Source organism: Chelmon rostratus, chromosome 12, assembly GCF_017976325.1.
Source record: "Chelmon rostratus isolate fCheRos1 chromosome 12, fCheRos1.pri, whole genome shotgun sequence".
Lineage (NCBI taxonomy): Eukaryota > Metazoa > Chordata > Actinopteri > Chaetodontiformes > Chaetodontidae > Chelmon > Chelmon rostratus.
In genome coordinates, this window is record NC_055669.1 from 12,253,341 (window position 1) to 12,280,966 (window position 27,626).

The 27,626-nt window shown below is 43.5% G+C and overlaps 1 protein-coding gene across 1 annotated transcript in view; it reads right to left on the reverse strand.

The window, feature by feature from the left end:
• Positions 1 to 8,522: 8,522 nt before the first annotated feature.
• The window catches only part of ece2a (endothelin converting enzyme 2a), a 42,397-nt gene continuing 23,293 nt past the window's right edge, over positions 8,523 to 27,626 (reverse strand). The window contains exon 18 of the mRNA XM_041948964.1: positions 8,523 to 8,787. Coding sequence (XP_041804898.1) covers positions 8,523 to 8,787 — 265 coding nt within the window. The remainder of the gene's footprint in view (positions 8,788 to 27,626) is intronic.

Sequence of the window (27,626 nt, forward strand, 5' to 3'; positions counted from 1 at the left end):
GAGCGAATATACAGAAAACGTGTACAAAGGGAAGGAAGGAAACGAGAAAATGGTTTGATTGACTGTGATGACTTGCTACAAATATGTCTTATGATCCTGAGACCACAAGTGCATCTGTGTTTGTCTCTTTAATCTATTTGTCCCCCATAAACTCATCATTAATAAGCAGCTGAACACAAAAAGAGAAGCAGACTGGCTGAAGACCAACATACTGCAATATAAGTTGTCTATATACAGTAAATATGGTGCAGAATAAATACATTACAGAGCGCATGTATGTGCTGGTGTGTTTGTGTGTGTGGAGAGAGCCATCTGCCAGTGTGAGTGGTGAGTGTATGTATGACTGAGCACGTGCAGAGAATCCTGCCTGCCCAGTGTGAAAATCTCTGGAGAGCCGGGAGGCCTCGGCACGGCAGTCCATCCCCTGACACACACACACGCGCAAATCACACACACATAAAGTCTACGCAAGAAAAAAAACACATGTAAAGACTCATGTAGATGCCGATGTGTGAATATACAGACGTTTTGTACACCCACACTGAAGCGCATGGACAGACAAGCACCACAAAAAAAAGAAAGAAATAAAAAGATGCTCTGCAAGCACACACAACTGCACTCGCACACTCCGTCTTTGATCTCACCCTCACATCTCTACACATGCGCAACCAGAATTGCAATCACCCACGCTCCGTCTCCCTCACGTGTGCTCCACTGCTCTACTTTCCCTCTGCTGGAACCGGAGAGAAGAGGGTTCATCGGGCCAGCCCCCTCACTCACTCACACACTCACACACACACACACACACACACATAGAGGTACGCATGCAGAATGCACAAATATCCACACAAGTACGCGTGTTAGGCAATAAACACATGCGCACGTGCACACAGGAGCCAGCAGGTATGCAAACTCAAGCATACAAACACACGCAGGCACGCAGGAACACACATCCACAAATCTGCGGTTTTGGATACGCACACACAAATGCATGTATGTGTGTAAAAAAAAAGGGCTCACAATTCTTGCGGATAAACACAAACACATGAGCAGTGACGTAAAAAACTTCCTGCTATCAACATTAATCAGGTTTTGAAGTTTACAGACTCGTTCACTCAATCACTTTGACTGCTGGGACTAACAACCTCTTCCTTTCCAAACTTTCATAGAACCACACAGGGAATCATTTCCATGTTCCCACAGTCCTGTGTTCCCCAGAGTTATATGGCATATAATGGGAACATGAGAAAGGGTCACTTGTTGCCCAGTTCTACATATGTGCTCTCCCAGGGTATCTATGTTCACAGGCTTGGGGTTAGACTGTTCATCCCAAACACAACAGGAGGGTTAGTTAACAAAACACTGAGCTGTGGAACTTAGGGCCCTAAGGAACATAGATACACTCCCATACAGAGACCAAATACATTTCTATCCACTGAGACATAAGTTTTTTAAATTGTGAGGGGTGAGCTGATACTGCATGAGGTGCAATTAAGGTCCTTTAAAAGCCCCGATTTCTGCACTGTGCCTCATAATTTGGATCTCGGAGTCACAGCTCAGTCAAATCTGAACACTCAGATATGAGACACATATTTTTAGACGTTGTGTGACTGAACACTTTCTGAGAACATCATTATTTCCAATGTGCATCATCTTAGAAATCATACAAAAACTCCCCACTTCTTATATCTCCAGAACTTGCCTGAAAATCATTAGATTCCTTCAGTATCAAAGTAATCCAGTGATAGTTGTCTGTGCAGTACGAACAGGAGCTGCTAAACGTTCGGCATACTGTTAACGGTGTCAATCTGCCAAAATGTTAGCAAACATATAAGCTAGCCCACTCCATGGCAACATTATATGTGCTTCCTGTTTATATCTACCAAAACACTGAACTGTGGTTCCAAATCAATGTAAGACAAAGAATATTGTCTAATATTTTCTTTCATTATTACTATGAATTTTTTTGTCATGTGATACATCGGGGGTGTCTCATCACAGATATATTGGTGTCACCAAATTTGGCAACTGATAAGACACAACAAATGGCAGGACAAAAATGTCTGATGTAATTTTAGTGCCACCATAATATAACACTGACAAGTTTATTGAACTACTCAAGTTGTATTTTATTGGTCATAAATCTAACCAAGTCCTGAAAAATATTCTTTATAATGGTCAATTTGTCGATATATTTCTTTTTTGTTTTGAAAATTTTAATGAATTCCCAGTGTCATTGGGTCTGAGTTGTTGTGCACCTGTGCCTATCTGCTTATTTTGCAGCTCAAACTGTATCTTCCTTTGTGGGTGTTTAAACAGATTACATTTTGGTATTTAACTAGCTCAGTTTGGTTTGCACCGGTGCTGCCAAGATCTTCAAAGCTGAAAAGGCGAAGTTAGCCAGATCCACCTGTGCCACAAGCCCTCGCTTTCATGGCCATATTTGTGTAAGAAGAGCCCACAGCTTTTTGTCATTTTTGTTAAGGCAATCTGTTGCAAATTTAAATTACAGTGGACAATTTCAGTGGCAATGCTTACAACGCAAAGTTGAGGATGAGAGGCCATTTTCAGATTTAACAAAGATTAAATCATTGATGCCAAGAAAGTTCAGAACTTTATGTAGCAAAACAAATAAACACAAGCATGAAAGTCACACATGACTTGAAGCCAATTATTTACATGGATGCTAAATCTGAATATGGCAGCAACTCCTAACTCCAAGTCTTTGTTAAAAAATGTCAGAAATTAAACAAGCCCACAAATTGCACTTTATTTTCAAGTCTCTTTTCAAATCCATTTTTTACAAGAACACAGAACGGGTCGAGATAGAAAAGGGAGCGTGTGAAAAGTGAGAGAGACAATAAAGTGGATTGGCGTAATCCACTTTAGTAAAGGTACAAAAGGTTCAAACAGCAATGAAAACGTGCCAACATCAAGACACAGACATAAACAGAAAGACACACGCATGCATACACACCGAGTGTTTGCCGTTGTTAGAGCGCTACAAGAATACATTTCACAAACTCTGAGAGATAAGACCAAAGCTTATGTGTGTGTGTCTGACTGTTGTACCATCTCTCTCTCTCTCTCTCTCTGTGTGTGTGTGTGTTTGCGTGTGCGTCCTAAGATGAACGTTCCCCTGGGGCTGTCTTCCCGGCAGGCGTCCAAGCTTCCCAGTAATGGAGCAAGGGAGAACTCTCCACAGCAGGAGCCAGGGACAGCCAATCAGTGTCAATGAGTGTCTCAGGATGATGTCATGACATGAGCCTCTCCACCACGATGGGTGGGTGGGGACACAGTCATATGTTTTCCAGTATGTTAGCCCAGCAGAGGCGGGGATTCACCCATTCTTTAACTCCACGCACACTTAAAATGCACTCAGCAAAAAGGAGAGAAGGAAGCTGCACAATTTCTATGACATAACGTCAGAAGAGGAGGTGATGCTGTTGGAAGACCATCAGCGCAGCCTTGAAGCTCTTCAAATAAACTACAGACTGTGTGATAACAGCAATCTTACAACCGTGTTGCATGTCACACTGTGCGAGATGCGCCCAATAAAGTCTCGACACAGTCTGCGCCAGACATGTCATCAACTTTCGTCATCCATCTTGGTCTTGAAATGCAGCGCAGCATCAAACAAGCTTTGGCGGATGACACCAAACATGAAATGGCAATTTTGCAAAATGAGTCTGAGGTTCATGTATTTTTTAGCAGTCGTGTTTGTAAAGTTTATGGTGAGTTACGCTGGCCTGTGATGCACAGCCTGTGTTTGCATTTGCACTGATCCAAAAACTCGCACTTCATTTGCAAAGTGACAGATTTAGGTGGATCTAGTTAGGGCCACACACGAAAAAACTCTCTCCCTGGAAATTCCACAAACACAGGTGTGATAAAACAAACAGAGCCACCATTCACGTTAGTGGCGGCACCTGTTCCTTTCCTGCTATGAAGAGTCAGAATAACAGCAGCACGTGTCGACCCATCGAGTTGTTTGGTTCGGCCGCATCCTTTGAGACAAGAGCAGACGACATGATTTAAAGCCCGACTACGACCCTGAATTGGTCGTGACAAATCGCCATCGAGGCAGGTCGCCGTGGACACTCAGCAGCCATTGTCTTGCAGTGTGGAGGATTGAAATGCAGCCAAAGACACACTTTACAATGAAACTTTTGATGACTCCTTGAGCTTAGAAACCTTTTAAACGCCAATTTACTCTTTCTAAAACACACACAAAAAGCTGTTCTGAGTTCCAGAAAAGTTTATAATTTCGAGATAAATTTGGGAGTGACAGGCGGTCTGAACGAAACATAAATGATTCTCCTCTTCACAAAGTTCCTTCATCTGTTGCACACAACCACAACGTTGCTTTAATTCAGATGATCTCGCTAATATATAAACACCACACAGAATTACCAGGGACAGTGTTTCTCAGCTGACTCGGCACTTTGACGGCCCAGTGGAGGATGGAAAGAGAAGAAATGTTGCCTTGCATCAGTAAAGCATCGCGTCACACCACAGATTTATATTTATGTCTTTAAACAGGCCTGAAAAACACTTTTTGAGATGACTGAAAAAAAAACAACTAGCTCTTACCTCCTAGAACAAGCCCAAGGACTAGTCTTTACCTCTTTAAACAGGACTAAAGGTTAGCAATTAAAAGTGTTAGTCTGAGATGATATCCGACGAAAGAGTCTCCATAGCAACAGTAAGAGTGATTCACAGAGCATGTCAGGCTGTGAAATAAATTTCACACCTCAGTGCACCACGGCCTCTCCTGTGAAGTTTGGCATGTGTGTGTGTGTGTGTGTGTGTGTGTGCATGTCAGCAACAAAAATAAAGCTGTGTTTGTTGTTACACCTATTGCGCCATGATACTGTGTGTGTGTGTGTGTGTGTGTGTGTGTGTGTGTGTGTGTCTCCTGACTTCTGCTGCATCTCAGCTGTTTTTCATCTGTGCTTCTTATCTTCACATACTGAAACATTTATTTGCAGCATCGATCGCTCATTAGCATGTTTGCATTTTACCTCTTCGTCGTTGGTTTTGCTAGGAAACACTCTCAAAGCAGATTTTAGATTAATTCCGCTCCTCTTTTTTTCCCCTCCCCTCCCTCTTTCTCTCTCTCCTTTGCTACCTTCTCCCCTTCGGTCTCACACTGCTGCACTGCTCATTAGCTTTCTGTCATTTTTGGTTTCTGTCTCTTCTTTCCTCTTCTTTTTTCTTCCTCCTCTGCAGCCATGCAGTTTCCTCCATACCCTGCTCTCCTCTTCACTGATCGGGCCATTTTCCTGCTTCTTCAGAGCTTTTTCTGTCTTTCCTGCTCGTCTTGTTCATCTCTCTCCATCTGTCCCTGCTTTGTGAGACTGTGTGTGAAAGAAAGGAAACTGGGCTATGAACCCACCTCCCACATTCCTGCAAAACACACACATACATACACAAACATAAACTGGAATCGTGACTGCTGTACCCGTACAGGCCACAGCGAGAGAGCAAAAATATACCAACGCAGAGGACCATCGACTTCTCTGTGATTACACACAAACACACATCAGTATTTGCATGCAGGAAGATGCACAACGCTCAGAGCGCAGCAGAAAGACAACATGAGCACAATCACACGTTCCCGTCTCCACGCAGCCCTGAGCATAGAGCAGGTGGGAGAAATGACAGTGGAAACGAGGGGAAAAACGGAGCGAGAGGCAGAAGTGAGAAGAAGAGATGGTGCGAAGGGAAGCAGGTGACGACGAGCGAGAAGATCTCGACTCTCTTACTGTAACGGCTCTCAAACAGGGGCTGCTTCGTGAGTTCAGCTTCACTTCTTTTGAAGGGAAGTCAAATCCTCCCATCTGTCCCCAAAAAACACTCACTGATCCTTCTTTAAGACTTCCTTCTGCTAGAGGAAAACACCCAGCACGCTGTCTGTTTTTCTGGTGCATATGCGTGTGTGTGTGTGTGTGTGTTGCTCTTGTCAGACGCTGTCCTTAAAACCTGGCCCATATACAGCACAGTATATGCCTTTGTTTACTTCCTAAGCCAAACTTGTCCTTAGTTAAGCTCGTAGCATTAAAACCCGAGTTTGGGACGATCAAAAAGATCCTTTAAACTCTTCAGTTTGATAACATTTTTCAGGCATTACCTTCATTGCATGGCAGTACATGCAACACATCATGCATATCCCTTTACTTTGTGAAATGACCCCTATTTCAACCAATGACTGCACAGAGCTGGATAAAACAGGGCTGTCATTTTTTCAAAAAATCATGTTTAAACAAGTACAAACTGGCACGAAGCAATTCACGATGCAACTGACTCCAAAACACAAATGGCTTTCAAACGTCCTGCCACTTTAAGGGGGTGAACTCACTTCTCATGTAGTAAATACTTAGTGCAAGCACACAAAGCCGTTGTTAGCTACCTATGCTAGCTCCTGCAGTTTATGTCGTGAGTCCAGCCGTCACCTTTTTTCTGTCCCACCTCAATTTTGCTTCAGCACACAAGTAAATGTTGCCGTTGGGAATCCGGTCTGACTGTCTTTCTCTCCATTCACGGTGCCTCCGCTGCCTCACTTGAGCGACAAGCTAATGTTCCAGGCAGCATTTTACAAACAGGCAAACAAACGTTGGAGTACTTCTATCCAACATTCAAGTATAGTTTGAATTTCAAATACAAAGTGGAACTAACGAAGCTGCAGCTAATTTTATTACTGATTAATGCATTATTTGTCAGATACAAGTGCCCAATGGATCCCACTGAATGCATTCCCATCTTCATAGACGCATTGTGTACGTCCATGTTTGCTGGCTCACTTGCCAATCAGAGGGAAACCAGCAGCAGGTTTTCTTTATGACAAATCCAAGTCATCAGCACAAACGCTTTGCTGGTCGCCTACTGACTGCAGCATTTTCAGTGCAATGTTCAACTGAAAAGCACTCGAACGTTCTCATTTAATGTGTGTATAATTTAAAATATTTGCATTAACATTAGTTGCACTTAGTCCCCTCTGCCTGCTTCCATTAAAATGAGTCACACAGTCTGAGCTTTTCCACTGTTGCATTTAGTGTAATTATACATTGAGTCTCTGTATTGAGCCTAAACTACACCTGTAACTCCAAACTACACTGAATTATAACTTATTAATGTGCTCCAAAGGTTGCGTCGAGTACATCATGAGTAATTCTTCCCCATTCAGAGCTCGGGAGTCACCTACTCCAGTTGATAGCGGTGTTCTCTTGTCTTAGTATGTCAAGGTCAAGCATGGCTAATGGCCAAAACATTGTCATTGTCACATTGACACAGTGGTGGGTTGCGCTGCAGCCAGCAGCTGAAGGGCACTCAACGTCACGCAAGTCAACTGATTGACTGTGGAGATGGAGTGGAAATGCAAAGTGCCACTATTACCGATTTCCACTGTCAGAGAGAAATCATTTACAGATAATCTGATTGTGTCACAGCATTCAAATTATCATATAGTAGGCGTGTGAAGGCTCTTGTGGTTTGTACAATACTGTCAGGCAGAGGAGAGGTCAGCAAATCTGGACCGCTCTACAGTATATATTTCAAGTGGGCTTTTTGTTGAGTCTATCACTACTACGCCAGAAAATACACCGAAAAACATCCAACTGCTGTAGTATGGAAGTGCATTAGGCTATGTTTGTTAGGAGCTAAACTTTTTGTCTTTAAGCAGAGATTGTCCCAAATACTGTTTAGAAGAACTACTGAATGTCTGGACACAGTGACTGATCTCTACAGGGGCTTGGAACATATTGGAGGCAGTGCTGTGGCAAATAAAAGGTGTTTAACCACAGGTACTTGTTTTCTTACAGGCTGAACTGGCTCAAACCCATAAAACTAAACCAAATCACAGACCTGGCCTGAGAGCTAATGGGTGTGTTTAAGTTATTCCCTTTTACAATTTTTAGACCGATGAAGGCCTGCAGCCCGGGTCAGCAGTAATACTCAACCAAAGGCCAGTTTTTTCTCCATTATTAATAGCAGCACTTTACAGTCATGGTGGAAACATAGGCCTATATTTTCAGTATGTTTTGCTTGTTTCACTCATTTAAGAATAACACAAATTTATAAAACTTTGTTCTTGAACTTTATCAGAGATAGATCAGTCATTTTTCCCATTAGTTATGAAGGGCCCACTTAATACCCATTTGGAAAAAATGACTCACACTGTACAGCTTATCCACAGACAGTGACCACCTTCATTTATGGTTGACTCATTGTACTTTTGACACAAATCTGTTGTGGTCGATAAGTTAAATTACAGTATTCATGTCTAATCATCTGATAAGTTTATTAGACCTTATGCAGCACTGTGCTCTGTTCAGGCAGAATATCAGATGCAGTGAGGGATTCACGTGAGCCTGAAAGCTGATCTACAACCGTATATCACTGTAATAATGGTATCTGAAGGCTGGACGTCAGTATTTAGCTGTGACAGATGAGTTATTGTGGCATTTTTGAGACACAAGCATGTTTATACTAAAAGTCCCATCATCCCAAAGGTCCAGAAAAGTTCAACCCTTGTCACAGATTTTTAACAATACCTCTGTGAGGATCTTGTGGATAAAACAAGCGGTCTGAGGGGACACCTCAAAAGGCGTCTTCCCTTGCACCATGATGGGGTCCAGTGTGGCCTTCTCTAGGACGACATCGAAGGACACATCGGGGAAGGAGAGCGGGCGCATGTCCATCTCATGCCAGGTCATGCCTGGGCAGTTGCTGTGCCTCTCGCTCATTGTACTGATGCACACTGAGGAGTCACACTGCTGTTTCCAAAACCTGATGGGAATGAAAGGAGAGAGAAGGAAAAAAGACGTGAAAAGAGGGGAGAGATGAAGAAAAGGAAAAGAAGAATAAGATGGACGACTGAAAAGTCCCTGATGACTCACATCCTGAATATGTTTTTCAGTGATGCTGTGATCAATACAGCAACAACATCACAACATTGCAAAGATTGCTGTGACTGAGAACACCTCTCCTGTGACTGAAGCAGAGATGGAAACCTGCCACCCCAGAAAGACCATAAGGGGCTCAAATAAAGTCTGCTGAGGGGCCGCTGGCGATTCTGACATGACCTACTGCTGCACGAAATCCATCACAAGCCACAAGATTTAAACGTGTAGCTCTTCACAGGGTGATGGATGGATGGAAGCCAAGGAGGGAAACAAAGCAGGACTGAAGAAAAGGTAACATAGCGTCTTATGTTGCAAGACGAGATGAAAATAATCTACTGGATGCAGCATCTCACCTTTTGGATCAGATGACTCATAAATCGTGCAGATGGGAGGAGGAGGAGGAGGAGGAGGAGTGGGTGGAGAAGACAGGAAAAAGAAAAAAAGGTAAGGAAGCGGCGGAGGAGAACATGGGGGAGTCATATATGCTACCTTGATGCACATATTCTGTTGCAGTAAAACTGGGAGTTCATGTGTGTTACCTTTGGAAATGGTGATATTATCTTGCACTTATTACGTCTGTGTACATCTGTGTTTAAGGGCATCCGTCTGGGAAAGGGGGGGGTGTGACAGGTGAGACTGTGACTTCCGGCAGCACGCAGGCGTCGACACCTCTGTCGCAAACGTGTGGCTGGCGCTTGTTATCGCCTTACTGCTTCGACTAATTACCGGCCTCCAAAAGCTCCGTGTGTGTACGAGTGTGTGCGCGAGCGATTCAGTTAGCAGCCTCGCACACCAAGCAACACTTTTGTAACCTGTTTAGGTGTGTGTATGTACACGCGGTACACGGGCAAACCTTATGCTGTACACTCACAGTATTCATTCACACACATATGCATGAACAAGTAAAAGGCAGCAGATGTGATAGGAAGTATGGCAACAGAATTTAAGTGACAAGGAGAGAAGCAAGCAACCAGCCAAAGATGCATTAAGACATGTGCAGCAAGAGAACACAGCGCCAAATACCCTCCACGAGTGTTAGAGAGCGTGTGTGTGTGTGTGTGTGTGTGTGTGCGTTGCAGACATCAGAGGGCTGGAGCCGCTCGTCCCGTGATGGCTCTCCCCTTCAAAACAAGGGAGGAAATATGTCAGCGCCGCTTGTCACACTCAAATAGTTGAACGCTTTCTTTATGGATGACTGGAAGATGAGAGAACATGTCAGGGTTGAATTGCACAGGCTCAACAGGTTATTTTAGGTAAATTTAATCTTACTGCACATGGGCCAAAAGCAAGCAACAGCCTTGGAAAATACATTCTGCACAGAGGAGGAGGCAACCTGACAAACAAGACATGACTTATGGGAACATAATCTTTGCAAAAATGACCAGAAACAGAATTGAAAATAGTGGCAGTGTCCTTTATGGAAACAAGGGCAATCACTTCGCATCGACTATTCAGTCTATGGTGAAAAATGAGGGTCTGTGGCCTTGTTTCATGTCCAGATTTGGTGCTCTTCAGAGTAGGTTAAGTCACTCCTGCGCTCCCCTCTCAAATCCCCGAGCATGCCAGACATTGTTTCCAAAGGGTTCCCCCCACTGACACAGCTATGTGTGTGCGTGTGTGTTTTCTTTTTCCATGCACTCTTAGGAAGGGGTGTCACATGACAGTTCATTCCTAGGGGTTGTCACGACAATTATAGTTGCCAGGCTGTCACCAAGGACACTACCCTCCTTTTGGGTTTGTGACATCAGCTGGTGCCCCCCGCAACCTCTGACCTTTATACACACACACACACACACACACACACACACACACAGACAGACACACACGCACACTCACACACTCACCTGCATACACTGCCAAAGAAGAGACAGGACAGGGTGTACTGCATTCATGTCAGTCTGTATGCTTGTGAGGGGAGATCTTTAAGTGCATGTATCACATCAAGGTTTAGTCAGGATACCAATCCAGACCAGTCCAGTCCAGTCCAGGCCAGGCCAGGCCAGGCCAGGCCGGAGCCTGTTTTTCCTCCAGCTGGAAGCGAGGAAGCTAAAACCTCCTGATAGCCAGAGAGCACATCCTAACTGGATTATCCAGAGCGGCAGAGAGGGAGACTAAAGTTAGAGGTGTCATATCACCTCGTTCTGCTGGCTGTGTGAGTGCATGTGTGTGTGTGTGCGCATGTGTGTGTGTGTGTGTGTGTATGTGTGTGTGTGTGTGTGATGGAAAATCTGAGTCCTGGTCTTAAAAAGCATCATTCCACTCATAACAAATTGGTAAAAACAAACTGCTGTGAACAGCCGTCATTCGCTTGTGACATGTGTAAACTGTTTGTTAGCTCGAGCTTTGTGTTTGCTGTATTTGTGTTTGTCTGTGTCCATTTATACAGGAAATTCTGCACAAACAAGGTTGTTGTTTTGTTTTTTTAAATAGGAGAAGTAAACCAGCTGCTGGTACAGTGTAATGTTGGCCAAACATGGAGGTGGTTCTTTCCTGCAGACTCTGAGATGCTCAGCCCAACAATGGTCTCCAGTTGCACAACTGACCTGACAGACGCTTTGATTTTCAAGAAAAAGTTTAACACGTGCCTTTCACTGCAGCCAGATACGCCACAGGAAAGGAAACGTCTGAGGCAATCCACTGGAATTACGCCGGCGGCATTCCTCTGCTACTTGTACACAGTCGGCTTACCAGGAAAAAGGGCCATGCAGCGGGATGAAGCATTTTCCTAAATTACACTGCTAAAATACAGTTTACAAACCTGAAGGGTCAAGCTAGTTCATCATTTAGTCCATATAGTCCAGGTCATAAAAGGATGAAAATAGATGCGAGGGTATTGCAAATAGCAAAAGAGACAAATCAATGTTTTAAAGGTGTTACTGACAGCTGCTGATATCTCTGTGATTTTCCACAAGGAATACAACCATTCAACACTTTGCTTCAGTAAATCATCAAGCTGGCTGTGTACATGGGTGCTCACCTCATTTATAGCACAAGCATATAGGATAGTGTTACAGGAGAGAGTGCTTTGGTCGATGTAAAGTAAACCGTACTTCCATGATTGCATAAGATGTTTGCAGAAGTTTGGATTCTTGTCTAGAAAGTGCTGATCCATCATAATATTTGCATTCACATTTAGACTTTGCTCAAAAATTAGACAGTCGCATCCTGATTTGAGGCCAATCCTCACACCGAAAAAGATTTAAGGTTCCTTTTTGGTAATTTCTTCATTTACAGTCAAGCTCCTTGACTGTTACTCAACATGAACTGTTGGAGATTTGACCTTTGGGCTATCAGATGACCTCCCTCCACATAAACCACCCATCTATGGTCAGGAGGGGTGGTGGGTGGGGAACCCCTGCGAGTGAACCAGCGGTGTGAAATATCAAAGCTGCTATCTCTGAGCTGAGACGAGCACAGCAGTGGAAACTCCATGATGTCAGAGGCACGCGGGGTATTCATTCATATGCCAGATTGGTTGAGACACATTAAGGACGGGAGACTGTGGCCGTTGCTGGTGAAAGGTGATGTTCACATGTGTTCCATCAACAACACGGAGCCCCCAGCACCCCCCGCGAACCTGTGGGCTCTGGGCTTGCCCCGAGGTAAACTGATGCCACGGTGACGCTCCGCAAAGTTCAGCTGCAACAGTAAATGTCAACATATGAAAAATGCACAGGTGTGCAGTGTTTGTTGTGGCTTTGGGATTGTGTGTGTGTGCATGTGCATGTGCATAAATCACAAGGCCGCATGTGAGTGGATGTTTGCTGCCCGGGCTTGTATCGGAGAATGTGTGGACACAGTGTTTATCTGTCAAAGAGAAATAAGACATTTAAGATGACTTGTATCAGCTGCTTTAAATAACAACGGTAATGGAGAATTTTCCATTATGCACACGGATGTGAAGCTAATGTTGGTGCAGTTTTGTGCACAATGTGTAATTAAGTTTGACTGCGACTGGTCATGACAGGTTATGAGAAGCCTGCACGTGTCTGTGTTTGTGTGTGTGTGCAGCATGACAATGATGACAGTCGACAGTGTCACATGCGGCCTTGTTTTAACCAATTACCTCTTGTTATCTTCCCTCTGAGTTAGAGTCCACTGTGCTCTGGTTAATCAAGCATTACCGTTTATATGACTTGCATTTGTTGACATTTACATGCAATCACAGACACACACAAATGCACACAGACTTCTCTTCAGTTTACTTGACCTCTATAGGCTCTCAGGGTTGGGTTGTGCTTAAAACAAAGTAGTTCAGCGACATTGCATCGGACCACGGGGCAAAAGTGTATGCTGGTATTCATGGTGCTTCAATTCTCTCCTCCTCCTATACATGAACAGTGACAAAAGAATGAGAGGAGTTTGAGGAGTTTTGCTGACTGAAACAGCCTCGCAGCTTCTTCGGGCCACACACTGAGGACAGAGGAGTGAGAGCAAAGGAGATTCGGGATGGAAGAGGTGGAAAAGAATGAGAGGGAGATAAGACACCAAAGGAGAGAGGGGACACAAGGAGTACTAAAAATTAAGGAACAGCAGGGATGAAAGAGACGTCACAGGAGGGCGAAGGGAAAGCAAAATAGGTCAAAGGAGGATCTTTTCTGTCACTGAAGGGTTCACAAAGCACTAGGTACTGAAGCAAGACAAGGGCGAAAAATGATGAGGGAGAAAACGGAGGGAGAGGACAAGAGAAGGAGAGGAGGGAGAAGAGAAACGACCGCCCAGCCTCGTCGCTATGGAGCTGAGAAATCCTCTCTCCTCATCCAGGTGTCTCTAAACCACATACATCCCCAGCTAGCATCCACTCACAGTGACGAAGGGATATTCAAACAAACAAATCGCTGCATGTGCCAGTGTGCATGTGTTTTGGTATGCACAGGCTCATCTGAACACAGCCTCGTCTTTGCATCCACGCCAGATATAGATATTCTTTATTTCCATGTTTTTCAAGCAGTTTCAGATGCTCCAGAGAAGTTGCATCAGCAGCAAGGCCAGATGAAATTTCTCTCAAAAGCTCGGCTCTTCCGGCGAGTTGCTTCTCACGAGTCTCTTCTTCCCTCCGCTCACAAAAGCAACCTCAGTTACGTAACCGGGTATACAAGATAATTAGCGACTGAATAATTAAGCGTGTGTGACTGTGTGACTGTTTGATGGAGTGTGAGTCTGTGTGTGTGTATGAGTGATGGAGGACTTTTGGAAGGACTCCATTGTATGAATCTGCCTCTCTGCTGTGGCACTGAGCCTAAAGCTTCTCTCAGATCCAAAACACCAACAGGCACCAGGAATGGGGGCTTAGTAAATGGCAACGAGAGGAGAGAGCCATCTTCTCTCTCTTTTTAGCCAGAACTAACAGTTACTGAAAGCCACCCACATCCCTCTTTATATTACTATTTATGCCTTGTTACCTTCCATGCCAGAATTCATACAATACCACAAGTCAAGCATTTGCTGCATGTAAAATTTTGTAAAAACTGGAAGCCTGAGTGCTTTCACACTTTGCTCTCTGCTCAAAGAAAAAAAACACTCAGCTGTGGAGGCTGCAGCACCACTGCATTTATAGCCCTCTCTGTCCTTAGCAGGGTCAAACAAAAGCCAAAAAAACCCTGACTGTGTTGTGGGGAACGTCAAGAACAATGGATGGAGCATTAGCATGAACGGTGGGCAGTTATCAGACAATATGAGGGCAACAGGGGTGACTATAGGAGTCGTAGAGAGAGAGACTGACGGAGTGTGTGATAGAGAGCCCAAATGATGCAATTTGATCTGTCCTTGCTGTGTAACTGAAGAGCTAGTGGGGGCACACACACACAGCATGAGTCAGGTGTGCAGGTCCTTGTAAAGGATGATGGTGTGGCCTGTTATACTTCCAGAAACAACAACAGCAACTGATACTCCCTTGCAATAATAAATAATGGTGCAATGAACCAAGTATGATCACAATTAGCTCTCTATACAACATGTCTAGTAGCCATTGTGTCCATCTCTCCCAGTTTCCATCCCACTGACGTGGCTCCTCAAAACTTTCATTAGATCCATCAACACCCCCACGCTGCGTAAGCACAATCATCATCGCATCATGACATCCTTTGTCACAAACACGGATGGGTGACATTTCAATCTCTGGATCTCTACTGAAGGGATGAACGCCATTCTTCCAAAAGACATCCCCTCATTTGATGATGGTCGCTCCGAAGTCTCCCATAAGAGTTCGACAGGATCATGCTCCATGCTTGGCAAATACCATAACAAACGATCTAAACTTTTCCGTCGCCCCTCATTCATTTTTCACCCCTTTTTCACGACGTTCACGGTGCCCCGCAGGATGAATTAGAAAAAGTCACGGCAATAAAACTAATGATGTAATGAGCTTCAGCTGTGCCTCGAGTTTATTGCTATTAGCAAATGTTACCATGCTAACATGTTAAACTTTGAGGATGAACATGATAACGCAAACAACAAGGATGGCCATTGTTAGTACTCACAGCTGTCAAGCTAGCATGTTAGTATTGGGAAATTAGCCAAATTATTGGATCGGCTTATTATAGTCACAGATATTGTATTTTATTTTTTCGTCAGCGTTTTGATTTCATTGCTGTTGGGATGTAAAATAAATCACGGACGAAGTAAATCCTCACAGAGCAGTATGGCTGTAGACTCTTGGCCATGTTCAATTCATATTCTCAAAGTTCCTCAACATAGAAACAAAGGATTACATTATAGATCTGTGTATCATACAATCATTAAATTATTCCATTCAATGTGGGAACCAAGGAAAGGAAAAATGATCCGCCCACTCAAAAAAAATTGACTACGATGTGTAACTTTTTTTTATCTAATTATCATGATTATAATTTCTGGTCTAACAAAGCCTGTGTGATTATCATGCAGTCTGAAGGTAATCTGTCACACTGGAGGTAGGACAGTGATAGTGAATATTTGTTAAAACTCCTCAAAATGATTAAAACATCTGATGGTATTCCACTCTTTTGCTCACACAGACAGAAATTCGACTTGTTTTTTGGTTTTGGTTTTCGATTTTATTTGATTACTAACTCCAACATGAAAACAGGTGGAGAAGCTGAAAACAAATCAAGGTGCCGTATTTGCCAAATTCATCCAAAACAGAGCCAGAACTGAATGAATGAATTCATTTAAACTGCAGATTGCAGTATCAGTTTACTAAAATGTGGAATCTTTCACCTGCATTAGCAGCAGACAAAACCAGATGTTGACCGGATGATTCTCACTAAAATACACATTGGTAGTCGAAGTTTTCTAGTTATGTTCTACATGCTTGTAATCTTTTATATTAATATTTTAACAGTTGCTCATCATTTGTACTAATGATCCAACCAGGAGAGTTTCATGCCTCTCAAAGCCCCGAAAATGCTCCATCAACCAGTAATGAATGGGAAACAGTTAATATCCTTCTCCATTTATTTATTCAGACTTTTCCTTTAAGTTGTCTCCTATGTCTCTTGTTTGGTAACCTCCAACCTCCAACACCTTACCAAAGTATGTGACACCTTTCACCGTACCACAACCTGTCATGTTGCCAATCACATCACATGCTCTGGTTACAGTTGCTCACAAAAGGCTACGGTATGATAAATGTGGCACATGAGGAGTTCACATTATGAGAATAAACCATTGTTTGACCCAATACCAGCTCTCTCGATTATCCCTGTTATCCCTGCAGGGGAAATATCCACACCATCACAGCTTCAGTCAGGCCACACTACCTACCAAGAGTTACAGCAAACTGGAGAAGCTCTTCAACAGCCGCTTGCTTGCACAGTTGTGTTAACAGCTGTGTCTGTCAACAGCTTTCCCCTCACACTCCCCTTGATATTCATTATAGCCACGCTGAGTCAGATGCAGAGGTACCAAAATGTATTTTTCCATCAGGCAATTCTAGCAAGAAAGTATGTGCTTCTGTGTGTGTCGACATGTATTACTCATGTTGTGGGAACATACGTGTGTTAACACACATTGTGGGGACTCGCCTTCCTTATGGGGACAAATCATAAGTCCCCATTATGTAAAGCATTGAATTTTAGGGTGAGGGTGAGGGCTACGATTAGGCTAAGTGTTAGCAGTCGGAAAGTAGTAGTTATAGTTACGGTGAGGATACGTGTCAGGGAAATGAATGTAAGTCTATGCAATAACCCTAAAAGTGATGGAAACACAGTTGTGTGTCTATGTGTGTGTGTGTGTGTGTAACCCTGTGGTACAGTTTGCTCTCTTTGGCTGGCAGTGTTTTAATCTGTCAGTCAGACAGTGGTGTGGCAGCAGAGAGGAAGGTCATGATTCAGCATTAAACTGTGAGCGTGTCAATGGGTGTGCAATCACGTTAATAGGAATCAGAGAGAAACTCACACACTGTATGTCGATTAAGTTAGTTTGTTCCACTCCCCTAACATCCCACACTAACATACTGTATGAAGCTATGAGATGCACAGAAACTGCCACTGTCATGTATGCAATGAGGATTCATCGCAGACTGCCTCAGCTGGAAAACACAGCACGGTATAACAGCACAGATTAGGCAAAGTCAGGGAGACACTGTGATAGAAATGCAGAAGACTTGGAAAGTACAGGGACCAGCTGACAAAGATTCTTCAGAGATTTCATGAGAATTAGCACAAGATAGATGTTACAAAGACAAATTACTTCCTGAAAAACTTTAGCTTTCAGGCTTTTCTTTCAAATTTGCGTGTGAGGTAAGATTTAAATGAGGCCAAAACTTCTAAAAATCTCAGCGTCCCAGTGAGTGCAATGTTGGTGGATAGTCTGACACTTCATGCTGTGAACAAGAACACAAACGCACAAATAAACACACACGCAAAGACACGCACACACGCATTGTTGTGCAGAGTGGGAAAGAGGAGGTAACAGCAGTATAGGCATTTTCAATTAGCCACCTACCAAGACCACGTCTGTGACAAAATTAAATGGCCGAAACAGCACAGGTATTCTTAAGTTCTAAAACACATACACACACTCACTATGAGTACTTCTCTCCCTACCTTTACACCGCAAACACACACACACACACACACAGAAAATAAAATCACTTAACACACATGCAAACTTGACTGGTTAATTTTCTGCCTGGTTGGCAGGCGAGTTTGTCAGTTCAAGGTGCCCGCCTCTATATGTAAATGGCTCTGTTGCCTGACCTTGGTGTGATTATGCAGTATGGATCAGGTTTTACAGATGAGAGCCGGCCCAGTGTGGGAGCGCTATGGCTGACCAAGCATATTGATCCCTGCAGGAGGAAATAGCATGTCTCTCTGCAGTGTCATTGTGTCATAGTCTAATCTGAGTCAGAGGTCTGAATCAGGCGTGCTGATACAGATTCGGAGCACCATGACATCAGCTCACATGGGGCCCTGCATTGTATTACATAATGCACAACACACCTTATCACTAAATGGCTTTGGTGGCTGATGTGTGTGTTTATCTATGAGATGATTCCAATTCTTACTATTTAATGTTATAATCTATTACTTTGCCTCACAATAATGGAAATATTCCTTTTTATTAATTAAATTCCAGTCATTTGTGACAAGCATAATCACACACTTCAGAGTCAACCCTCTTTTTCAATGTCAAAATGATACAGAATGTTTCCTTCTTGACAGACCACGTTTGATTTAGTGACACCTGCATGCAGAGAGCGTAATAAGCAGACAAAAGCCAATAGTTTAATTTTGTACTTTGTCCAGTCATACAATGTACTTTAAGCAGCCACAGCTGAAAAATATTTGCCAGGTGACGGCTGTCATGACAGCAGCCAAAACTGACAGTCGTCCAATAATTCCTTTACTTTTTTGAAGACTGCTAATGCACTGTAACCAATAGGAGATTAATTATTATTAACAATAAAACCAATTAAAATAAATTAATGAAATTAATCAAAAGTCCGAAAGCTCACAATTTCAGTATTGCACTCTTTGAAATCATGATTTTGGTTTGAAAGGATTTATCATTCAGCCATGCCGTGTTGTCACAACATGGCCCAAATAATGTTAATGTTCTACTTTGTGATAGAGAGCAAGCAAGGAAAAGAAATTCCTCTTTGCCTAAAGTTGTGATCAGCTCAAATCCAAACTTCAAAATGTCCTTTCAGACATGGGTCACGCTGCCTTCACGTATCCCCACAGTCTGTATAAGAAGTGCACCGTACGCCAAATACCAAACTTTCATAGAGAGGCTCAGTCAGTTTCTTTCAATGAGGACATAAACGTTTAGCTGTGGAAAGCATTTTATGTTAAAATTTAAGCTGCCAACTCACTCAGCACCACCTTACCTGTTTATATAGTGAGGCAGTGCATAAAGCTGTTTATAAATAATAAACCTTTTATTGAGCGACTATTAACATCTGTGCCAGCTAACCAAATGGCTAAACCTGCTGTCCATCTGCAGGTGTTGACAATTTATGACAACATAAAAACACTTGTAATGTCTCTGATAATGACTGTCTGTACACACCAGGTGGATCTAGCAGTTCAGAACACAATGGCAGCTGTGTGCAGACTCCACATTGCCCTACATTTAATGTAAAAAAAAAAACAAGTGTAGAGTTGCATTGGTCCTTCCAAAATTGTAGACTTTCTGGTTGTGCTTCCAACAGGTGCTCCAAAATAGTGACTGTGGTTTGTACCGACATGATAGTGTGGTTTGCAGTCTGCTCTCAAGCCACCAGCGAGCAGCTGACAGCAGTGAAGTTGCTAATGAAGAGTGAAACAGGCTGGTGGATGAAGACGGTGATTAATGCTGCATGCCTCATCCCCTCCTCTGGTCTGCTGCTACATGCACTATCCAATGCCTCATTGCTACTCTCCATCGCTCTCTGACAGACTTTGATTCATCTAGTCTTCCAACTACTTGTCTGATACATCACAATGAACACGTTATTTATCCTTGCTTCGGTTCTGTCTTCATCTCTTTCAGTCCTCTGCATAAGCCATTGCGTAGAGGACGGTGAAAGGAAGGTCGTGCTGCAAGCATCTGCTGCCCTAGTGACTGAGAACTGGACTGGCCTGGACTGCACAACATGAAATACACACACTGAAACACACACGATAGTCTGTTCTCACTGAATCATGACCACTTCCTGTTTGGCAGGAACTGGGTGTTCTTCGACCATGAGAAAAGCAAAAAACAAGAAGTGGAGGAGGTGAGAAGGAGGATATGAGGAGAAGTCAGACTGTGTGTGTGTGTGTGTTTGTGTGTGTGTGTGTGAGTGAGTGTGAGACAGAAGTTATGTAGTTGGTATCTCCCAACAAGCTCCAGCTAAACGCCATCCAATCTCTTACCTTTTGAAAAAAAAAAAATGTCTGTGACCTCTCACTGGTTCTTCCTGGGACTGCTCAAGACAGACCATCACTGTGATGCCACTCATTCAGCCAACAGGAAGTACCTATATGGTCATGGGAGCAGGAACTGCAAGAGGAGCTATGAATGTCACCGTAGTAATATCTGTGTTCCTCTGAGGGTGCGTGCAGTGTGAGGAGGTGCTGCCGAAATTCTCAAGAGCTCCTCTTTCCAGGCTGCAGGGGATTGAGAGGGAGGCATGAATGACATTCAATTTGATGGAAATGGGAGAGCGGGGGACGTGAATGGCTGGGGCTGTGAATGGGGATAGGAGTGGAGGAATTGGGTGGGTGGGGTGGAGAGTGAAAGGGACGAGATGCGGAAGAAGGGCAGGCTGAGATAGACGAGTGTGAAAAGCAGTAATTGGCAAGTGTGACGATAAAGAGGGGAGAAGTGGAAGCTGGAAGTGAGCGGGTGGCATGACGTGTTCAGAGTCTTTCTCTAACGCTCCCTTCTCTCCCCTGCTTTCTCTATTAGGCATCTCTGCTGCAGCGTCGACTCCAACTGCATACTTGATGAGCGAGCCAGCACAGGTCCTGAGTCTCCACACACTCACACACACACACACACAGTTTGATAAGGCAGTGCCAGGCTAAGTGCTGAGTCTGGCACCAATCCTGAACCCACTGCTACCACTGCCTGACTCTCTCTCTCTCTCACTCTCTCACACACACATGTGCCAGCACACACACACACCAGAAACAGCAGGTTACAAGAGGGATTCCACTGTTCTCAGCACTGTTTTCCGGCTATGAAATATTTGTTTATTGAGGATGTAAGGAAGAAAAGAAACACACGATACCCACTAGAGTACAAAAAGAAAATCTATGTGGCGCATGCATGTGCACACAAGTACAAGAAATATGGCTGAGCAGAAGTGATGCAGCAAAAGCCATATAAACAAACACACATACACATGTTAAAGCACACACACAGTATATAGCGTAGAGCTAGCCTGATGCAGAGCCAGTTCTAGGCATGACATCGTACACCACCTATAGGCAAGGAAGGAAGCAGAATCAGCAGTTTTTGTTGTCCAGATGTAGACATACAGCTGCTGCTTTTTCAGCAAAAATTAGAATATTATCACTGCACGATAAAAGACAATTATTATGCCACACATATGAATTAGACGAGTTAATGTTAACAACGTTGAAATTGTTTCATTCTTTTACGCCACTGGCCAAAGGCTGCTGTGATCTCAACAAACCGAAATACAAACATTACATACACACACACGCCAGAACATAGACTATGCAGGAGTGAACACAAGCAAAAAATAATACTGGACACAGCTTAAAATCACTGTTCAGCTCAACCTTGACATAAAATTTTATCTCTGTGGTCATTCATGTATATGGGTGCAAAGGCTATGAGCCAGCCCCAGTAGTCACCCCTTGTCAACGCCAAGGGGTGTCTAGCAGTCAATGACAATCAGATTCAAGGTAACCAGTACACAGAGCCAGCGTGTGTGATCAGACGATGATGCCATGCCCCTGTGTCCCCGTGAGGAGGTTAACGCGACCTCACTTCCTGGGCCAGGAGGCTGATCTATGACAAAGCTCACACCTGCCCAGGGACCGTCTCAGGTTAAGTTTTAGACTGCTGAGGGGTACAGTTACAACGCCAACAGGGAGTGTGTCCTCAAAGGAATGATAACTTCCTTATGTTATGTAAAAGTCAATGAAAAACTGAAACTCAGTAGAATATATGCGTATATCACAAAGGAAAGTTTAACATTGAAGTGGGCCAAAGTAGTTTTCTGGAGTACAGTATGTACAGCTTGGTTCCTCTTGGGCTGAACGCTGTATTGTCAAGTATTAATATAACACTTTGTTCATCATGTATAATTCATGCTTCATTAAGGGGTGACATTGGAGAGCAAATCTTAAGGTTAGCTGCAAAATACAACCCTGATTGAAGCTACAGTATATCATAATATTATCATAACCTTCTGTGACAGGAAGAATATCCTTAAAGACCTGTTGCTACATCGCCAAAACATCCCCGAAATAGGAGCTCTGGTAAGTGTTGAAAAAAACCACAACAGCGTTGTGCCTGAACACTGAACGTGAACGTTGTTAACTTCCGTCAGGTCATGATTTTGCCATCCTCGGAAAAAAAGTTGGCAGAAATGGAATATAACATTCATCATTATGTTTTCATTTATATGGAATCACCTGAAAATGAGAATTGTTCACCACTACATGCCACTACTTGCTACACACTTTAAGAGCTGCTATTTCAGTAAGTCCACTTACAACAAACTGGACACAGTTGTGTTCATCTCATCCATGTTTTCTGGCATTTTTCTGTCACTTTTGCAATGAATGTAGCTCTGTCGCTAACTAGCCATGTAGGAGCGACGTCCCCGTTCTTAAATCCATTTACTAAACTCTGATCAGTTGTTTCTCTAAGCGGGGGAAAACAGTCGTCACAACACCCGAACAAATCTTAAATGTGGGTCAAAATTCCTAAGTATCACGTTGGAGATGATGCCTGGAGAAAAAACAACGTTTGATGCCAAAAGAGGCTGGTGCTGGAGGCTGTTAAGTGCCATTAGCCATCATTGTTTTACTCATTACTTAACATCAGCAACATTCACGTCCTGCAGAGCTTCTGCCCTCTTTTTTTAAGTCCTTATAGTCATACAACTGGAGCACCAAATCATCTGGGAACATCCCAAAATTCTCTCCCTCCATCAATCTCATTCACCCCACCCCCCATGCCCACTGAGCTATTGCTGGGAAATGCATTAGGAACAAGATTAAGACCTTAAAAAAATGGTCCGAATGGGAAGAGTGGGAGGCAGAGACAGAGAGAGGGCAGTTCTCAGAAAGATGGGAGAATATAATGCTTGGCGAGGGTAAGGTCTGCTGCCAAAAAGTGGTTACATCATCGCAGGTCAGCGAGGCAAAGTGTAATCATGACAGAGATGAGATGATGAGGGGATGAGGGAGGGAGGAGGGAAAAAGAGGGAGGAGAGGAAGGGCAGACCAGATGTCAGCTCCTGAAGATGAAAATGAGCTAGACGCGCAGCAAAGGCTACATGCTTACAAAAACAGGCCTTATGACGGGGGAAAAAAACACGTAAGTAAGAAAAAGAAACCAAAGTAATTCAGTGCACAAACCCACAAACCCTGGACGTACAAACAAACAACAGATCAGCTGAGGCCAGACAGTAAAAACCCAGACCGTTCTATGTCAAGCATCAATTGCTCAGACCAATGAGAGCATCAGGCTTCTCAGTACAGCAGCAGGTCTTCTTCCCCTCCTCCATCCCCTCTTCCTTTACTTCCACCATTCCTCGCTACACCTCTCTCTCTAATGTATATTATGTAACCTGAGCTACGGACTCTGGTGGAGAGGAGGTTGCCTGGAATGAAAAGCAAAAAGACTGTGTGCCAAAGGTACAGACAGAAATATACGGACAGATACATGTAGACAGGCATAGAAAAAGACTAGAACACAGATAATGCACAGGAGGATGAAAGAGACAGAGATGTGAGGCATGAGAGCAGTTTCCACGAGTCTTGGGAAGAGGAAAAAAAGGAGGCAGCAACACAGAGTGAAAAGGAGAGCGATGCAGAGTCGAAGGGGAGAGTCAAAAAGCAGATTGAGGAAAAGTACAGGGAGTAAGCAGAGACATGCAAAAAGGAGTAGACTGTTTAGATGGAGAAGAACTAGGAGGAGGGAAATATTGAGATGGCATGGTGGATGTGTCAATGTTTTATAATGTAGCTGTACAGTATAAAACCCTCTCTTGTCATCAAACAGTCATGGACCGAGCACTCATCAGCTCTCACGCCGCTTCATGAGCAGCATGCTGTGACAGGAACCACAGTCATCATCCAAGCATAATGCACAGCACAGCAGGCAAATGGGACTTGGGCTCTTTAAACTAAGAGCTATGTCTTGTTAGAGGGACTGTGAGAAACCTCAGCGGCTGGCACACGAGTGTGGACGCACATCCAGCCGACAGCCTGCTTCGCAACGTACATCGCTCTCAACCCAGTTTGGGTTTATGTGTGATGGGTGACATAGTGTAAATACGTGTAGACCGTGTGTTTGTTTGTGTGTGCGTGTCTGGGAGAGTATTACTCATGTTGTCTGGACTAAAATCTGTTACACGGTCACATTGTGGGGACTCGTCTTCCTTATGACGACAAAACCAACGTTAATCATCAACTTCTAGGGTGAAGGCTGAGGCTAGGGTCGGGGTAAGTCTGAAGGAAATGAATGTAAGTCAATGTAATGTCCTCTGAAGGAATGGAAACATGACTCTGTGTGTGTGTGTGTTTGTGTGTGTGTGTGTGTGTGTGTGTGTGTACGCCGGATTTAATCTGCATGGGAACACGAGGTCTGGAAAGACTCCCAACAGTGGGATTTGTGAAAATCTGCAGCTCAACTCTCTCTTTTCTCCTAATCTTTCTTCTTTCCTTTCTGTCTTTCTTTTTACTCTTTTTCATGAACCCAATAACAGGCACAGTAACCGTCCACTAAACCCCCTCCCCCCAGCCCCCATTGTCCAATCATTGTTCAGCAACAGCACAGCTGGCACGGCAGGCCTGTCCAGGTTTGCATTTCTCTACAAGGTGAAGAGATGTGACAGGACTGTAAGAACAATACAATACAAACAGCTCTGACGGAAGCTGTAAAAGTTAGCGGCTAACTAGCTAGCTACCTTCCAAAGCAAAAGTAACCATGCAAATAATTTACCAACTAGTTTGTGGGTTCACAGGTAATGTGTTTTTTTAAAAAAGTCCTGTTCACAATACAATATCCCAACATGTGGTATTTCACCATTGTGCCAAATCTGGATGCAATCAAAGTTTAGGGCAATGTTCAATGTTCAGTGTTCAATTAAATACCAATGCTTTATAAATTCCATCACATCCCAGTGGTATCAAGACATGTACTAACAGCATATGACATGGCTGTGGTCCACAGACGCTCTCCCACTCATCAAGCTCATATACAGGAACAACAACAACACCTTCATATTACAGCCCAACAGTTACATTTTCGCATAACAATGTGTTTTTAAATAAATATTGTCTTAGGGAGCGGGTAGCCATGGCAACAGGGAGGGGAACTGACTCTGCGATGGTGGTTTGGGTTTGTCTCTGTACTCTCGCAGACTCCACTCCAGATTTAATACTGTCAGGTTGGGAGGGATTGTCTTGATTAAGTGTGTGGCATTAAACAGAAGACTGGACTCAAACCTCATGGGTTTGTTGCTCTCCGTCTCAGCTGACTGACCAGAACTCTTCCTTTCTTCTTCTTTCTTTCATTGTGTGTGTGTGTGTGTGTGTGTGTGTGTGTTAAGGGGTTGCAGGGGGTATTAAGGCCCGTGTTCTCAGGTTTAGTGAATAGAGCATGGCAGACCATCTGCTCTCTGATTCGCTGTACAGGCTAATATAGGCCATGCATACACACAGTTGTTTGTTATGTTCTAATGGCGTCGTTAGTTAATTCCAGTACCACTAGACCAGAACATAATCCTCCGTCCAAACTCAGTCCATAAGACTCAAGCATGCAACTTTAGGATTGCCAGTAGACGCACAGCAGCCATGCAGTAAAGATGTGCTGAAATTCTTCCCCTCACTTCTATTTGCGGTTATGTTGGACAGCTGAAATGCAGGAGCTAATAAATGCCACATAAAAGAGAAAGTTCAATGCAATTTGATCATGACAAGCAGTGGAGCCAGTGGGCATCATTCCCTGACCCCTTCGATTATTATGTTCCACTCTAACAGGGAAAAGTCAATACTTCTAGCTCCACTTAACTTTTGTTTATGTGCTGTCTGTCTCACTTCGACATCTAATTATAGAGGTGAGCCATTAAAATACCTTGCGTAATGTTGCATTACGTTGAAGTGCGACAAATGATTATCCTCATCCTTGATGAATTGGACAGTCATGATATCCTAAAGCCTGCGCTGACATATCAAAAGGCTTGTTTTGTCTCACCAGCAGTCTTCAGCTCAAAGCATTCAGTTTACAATCATAGCAGACAAAGAAAAATGGCAAAAATTCACATTTAAGAAGCTGGAAGTTTCCGGCATTTTTGCTATAAAAATGATTTAAGATTATTTGATCGTTAAAAATGTTGCAGATTCATTTTTTGTCAAATTCTCAATATATTGATAAGCTTTTCATTTCAGCTCTAACATCACAATCAGCCTGTACAATACAGTACTTTACATTTTCTGGAAAATTAATGGAGAAACTGTTAATAGGTTCAATTACCAACATGACTTTTACTTTGAAACAAAGACCAAAGACAGTATTGCATGTGTTCTGTTAAAATAATAACAGTCTGGTAAAGGCCCACTGCGAGCCCAGCAGCACAGAGAGCAGACGACGTTCAGGCCAGTCGAAGCAGTGATGTGCAGTGATGGAACTGAGGGGACAGGCGGCTTTCAGCAAGCCAGACTCCGCACTGAGTGGTTTCCACCATTAATCAATTCAATCTCTCTCTCACACACACACACATACCTCGTTTCGCCCTCCCTGTACTCTTTAACTTGTCTCACTGAACGTTCTCATTTGCTTTCTAGTCAGTCCCTCAGTAACAACAGTAATATATACAGACAATGCAGAGAAGAGGCACTGAGAGCAACTGTCCTCGAGAGGGATCTATATTAGTTTCAATTTTCCTCGTTCATGAATTCTTATCCAGCATGGCCTGGGTCACAGGTCGGTGCACAGCTGTTTATTTACTGTACTTGGAGCCTTTTATTCCCCTAATAATAAGAGCCCAAACGGTACATAATGATTTCTGTATTAACTGCTCTTTTTGTTATATTTAACAAACACTTAACTATTGACCTTTGTCATGTCTGACAAGAATTCTTGGTGAAATTGAGTATATTCATTAGATCGTGTCGACTCACACTCTGCCAGGCATGCATAAGCGTTGCCGTAACACCAAATATCTGCATTTGCAGACTCACACTTTTACACACAGGATAGCGTCGACATAAATGCAGGACATGGTCACAGATCGGATGTGCTTGATTCAGAAGGTCTCACATTTCTCCAACTCTCCATATTGCTATGGCGGTGGTGGGATGAATGTTCAACTGAGTTATATATGTTAGGGCTGCAAGATAACTCGTATCAAAATGGAAATTTAGATTCCTGCCTTAATGCAATCTCATCCTGCGGTATCTGAATAAGCAGGGAGATCTGTTCCAAGTGCTCCAACTCCCCTGAGTTGCATCAATAAATGACAATACAGCGTTACGCCATGTGATGGACTGTGCACAGGAAAAGGTGGTAGAGATGAAAGCTAACATGCGTCAGAGAAACATGGCGAAAAAAGCCTCAGAACAACAA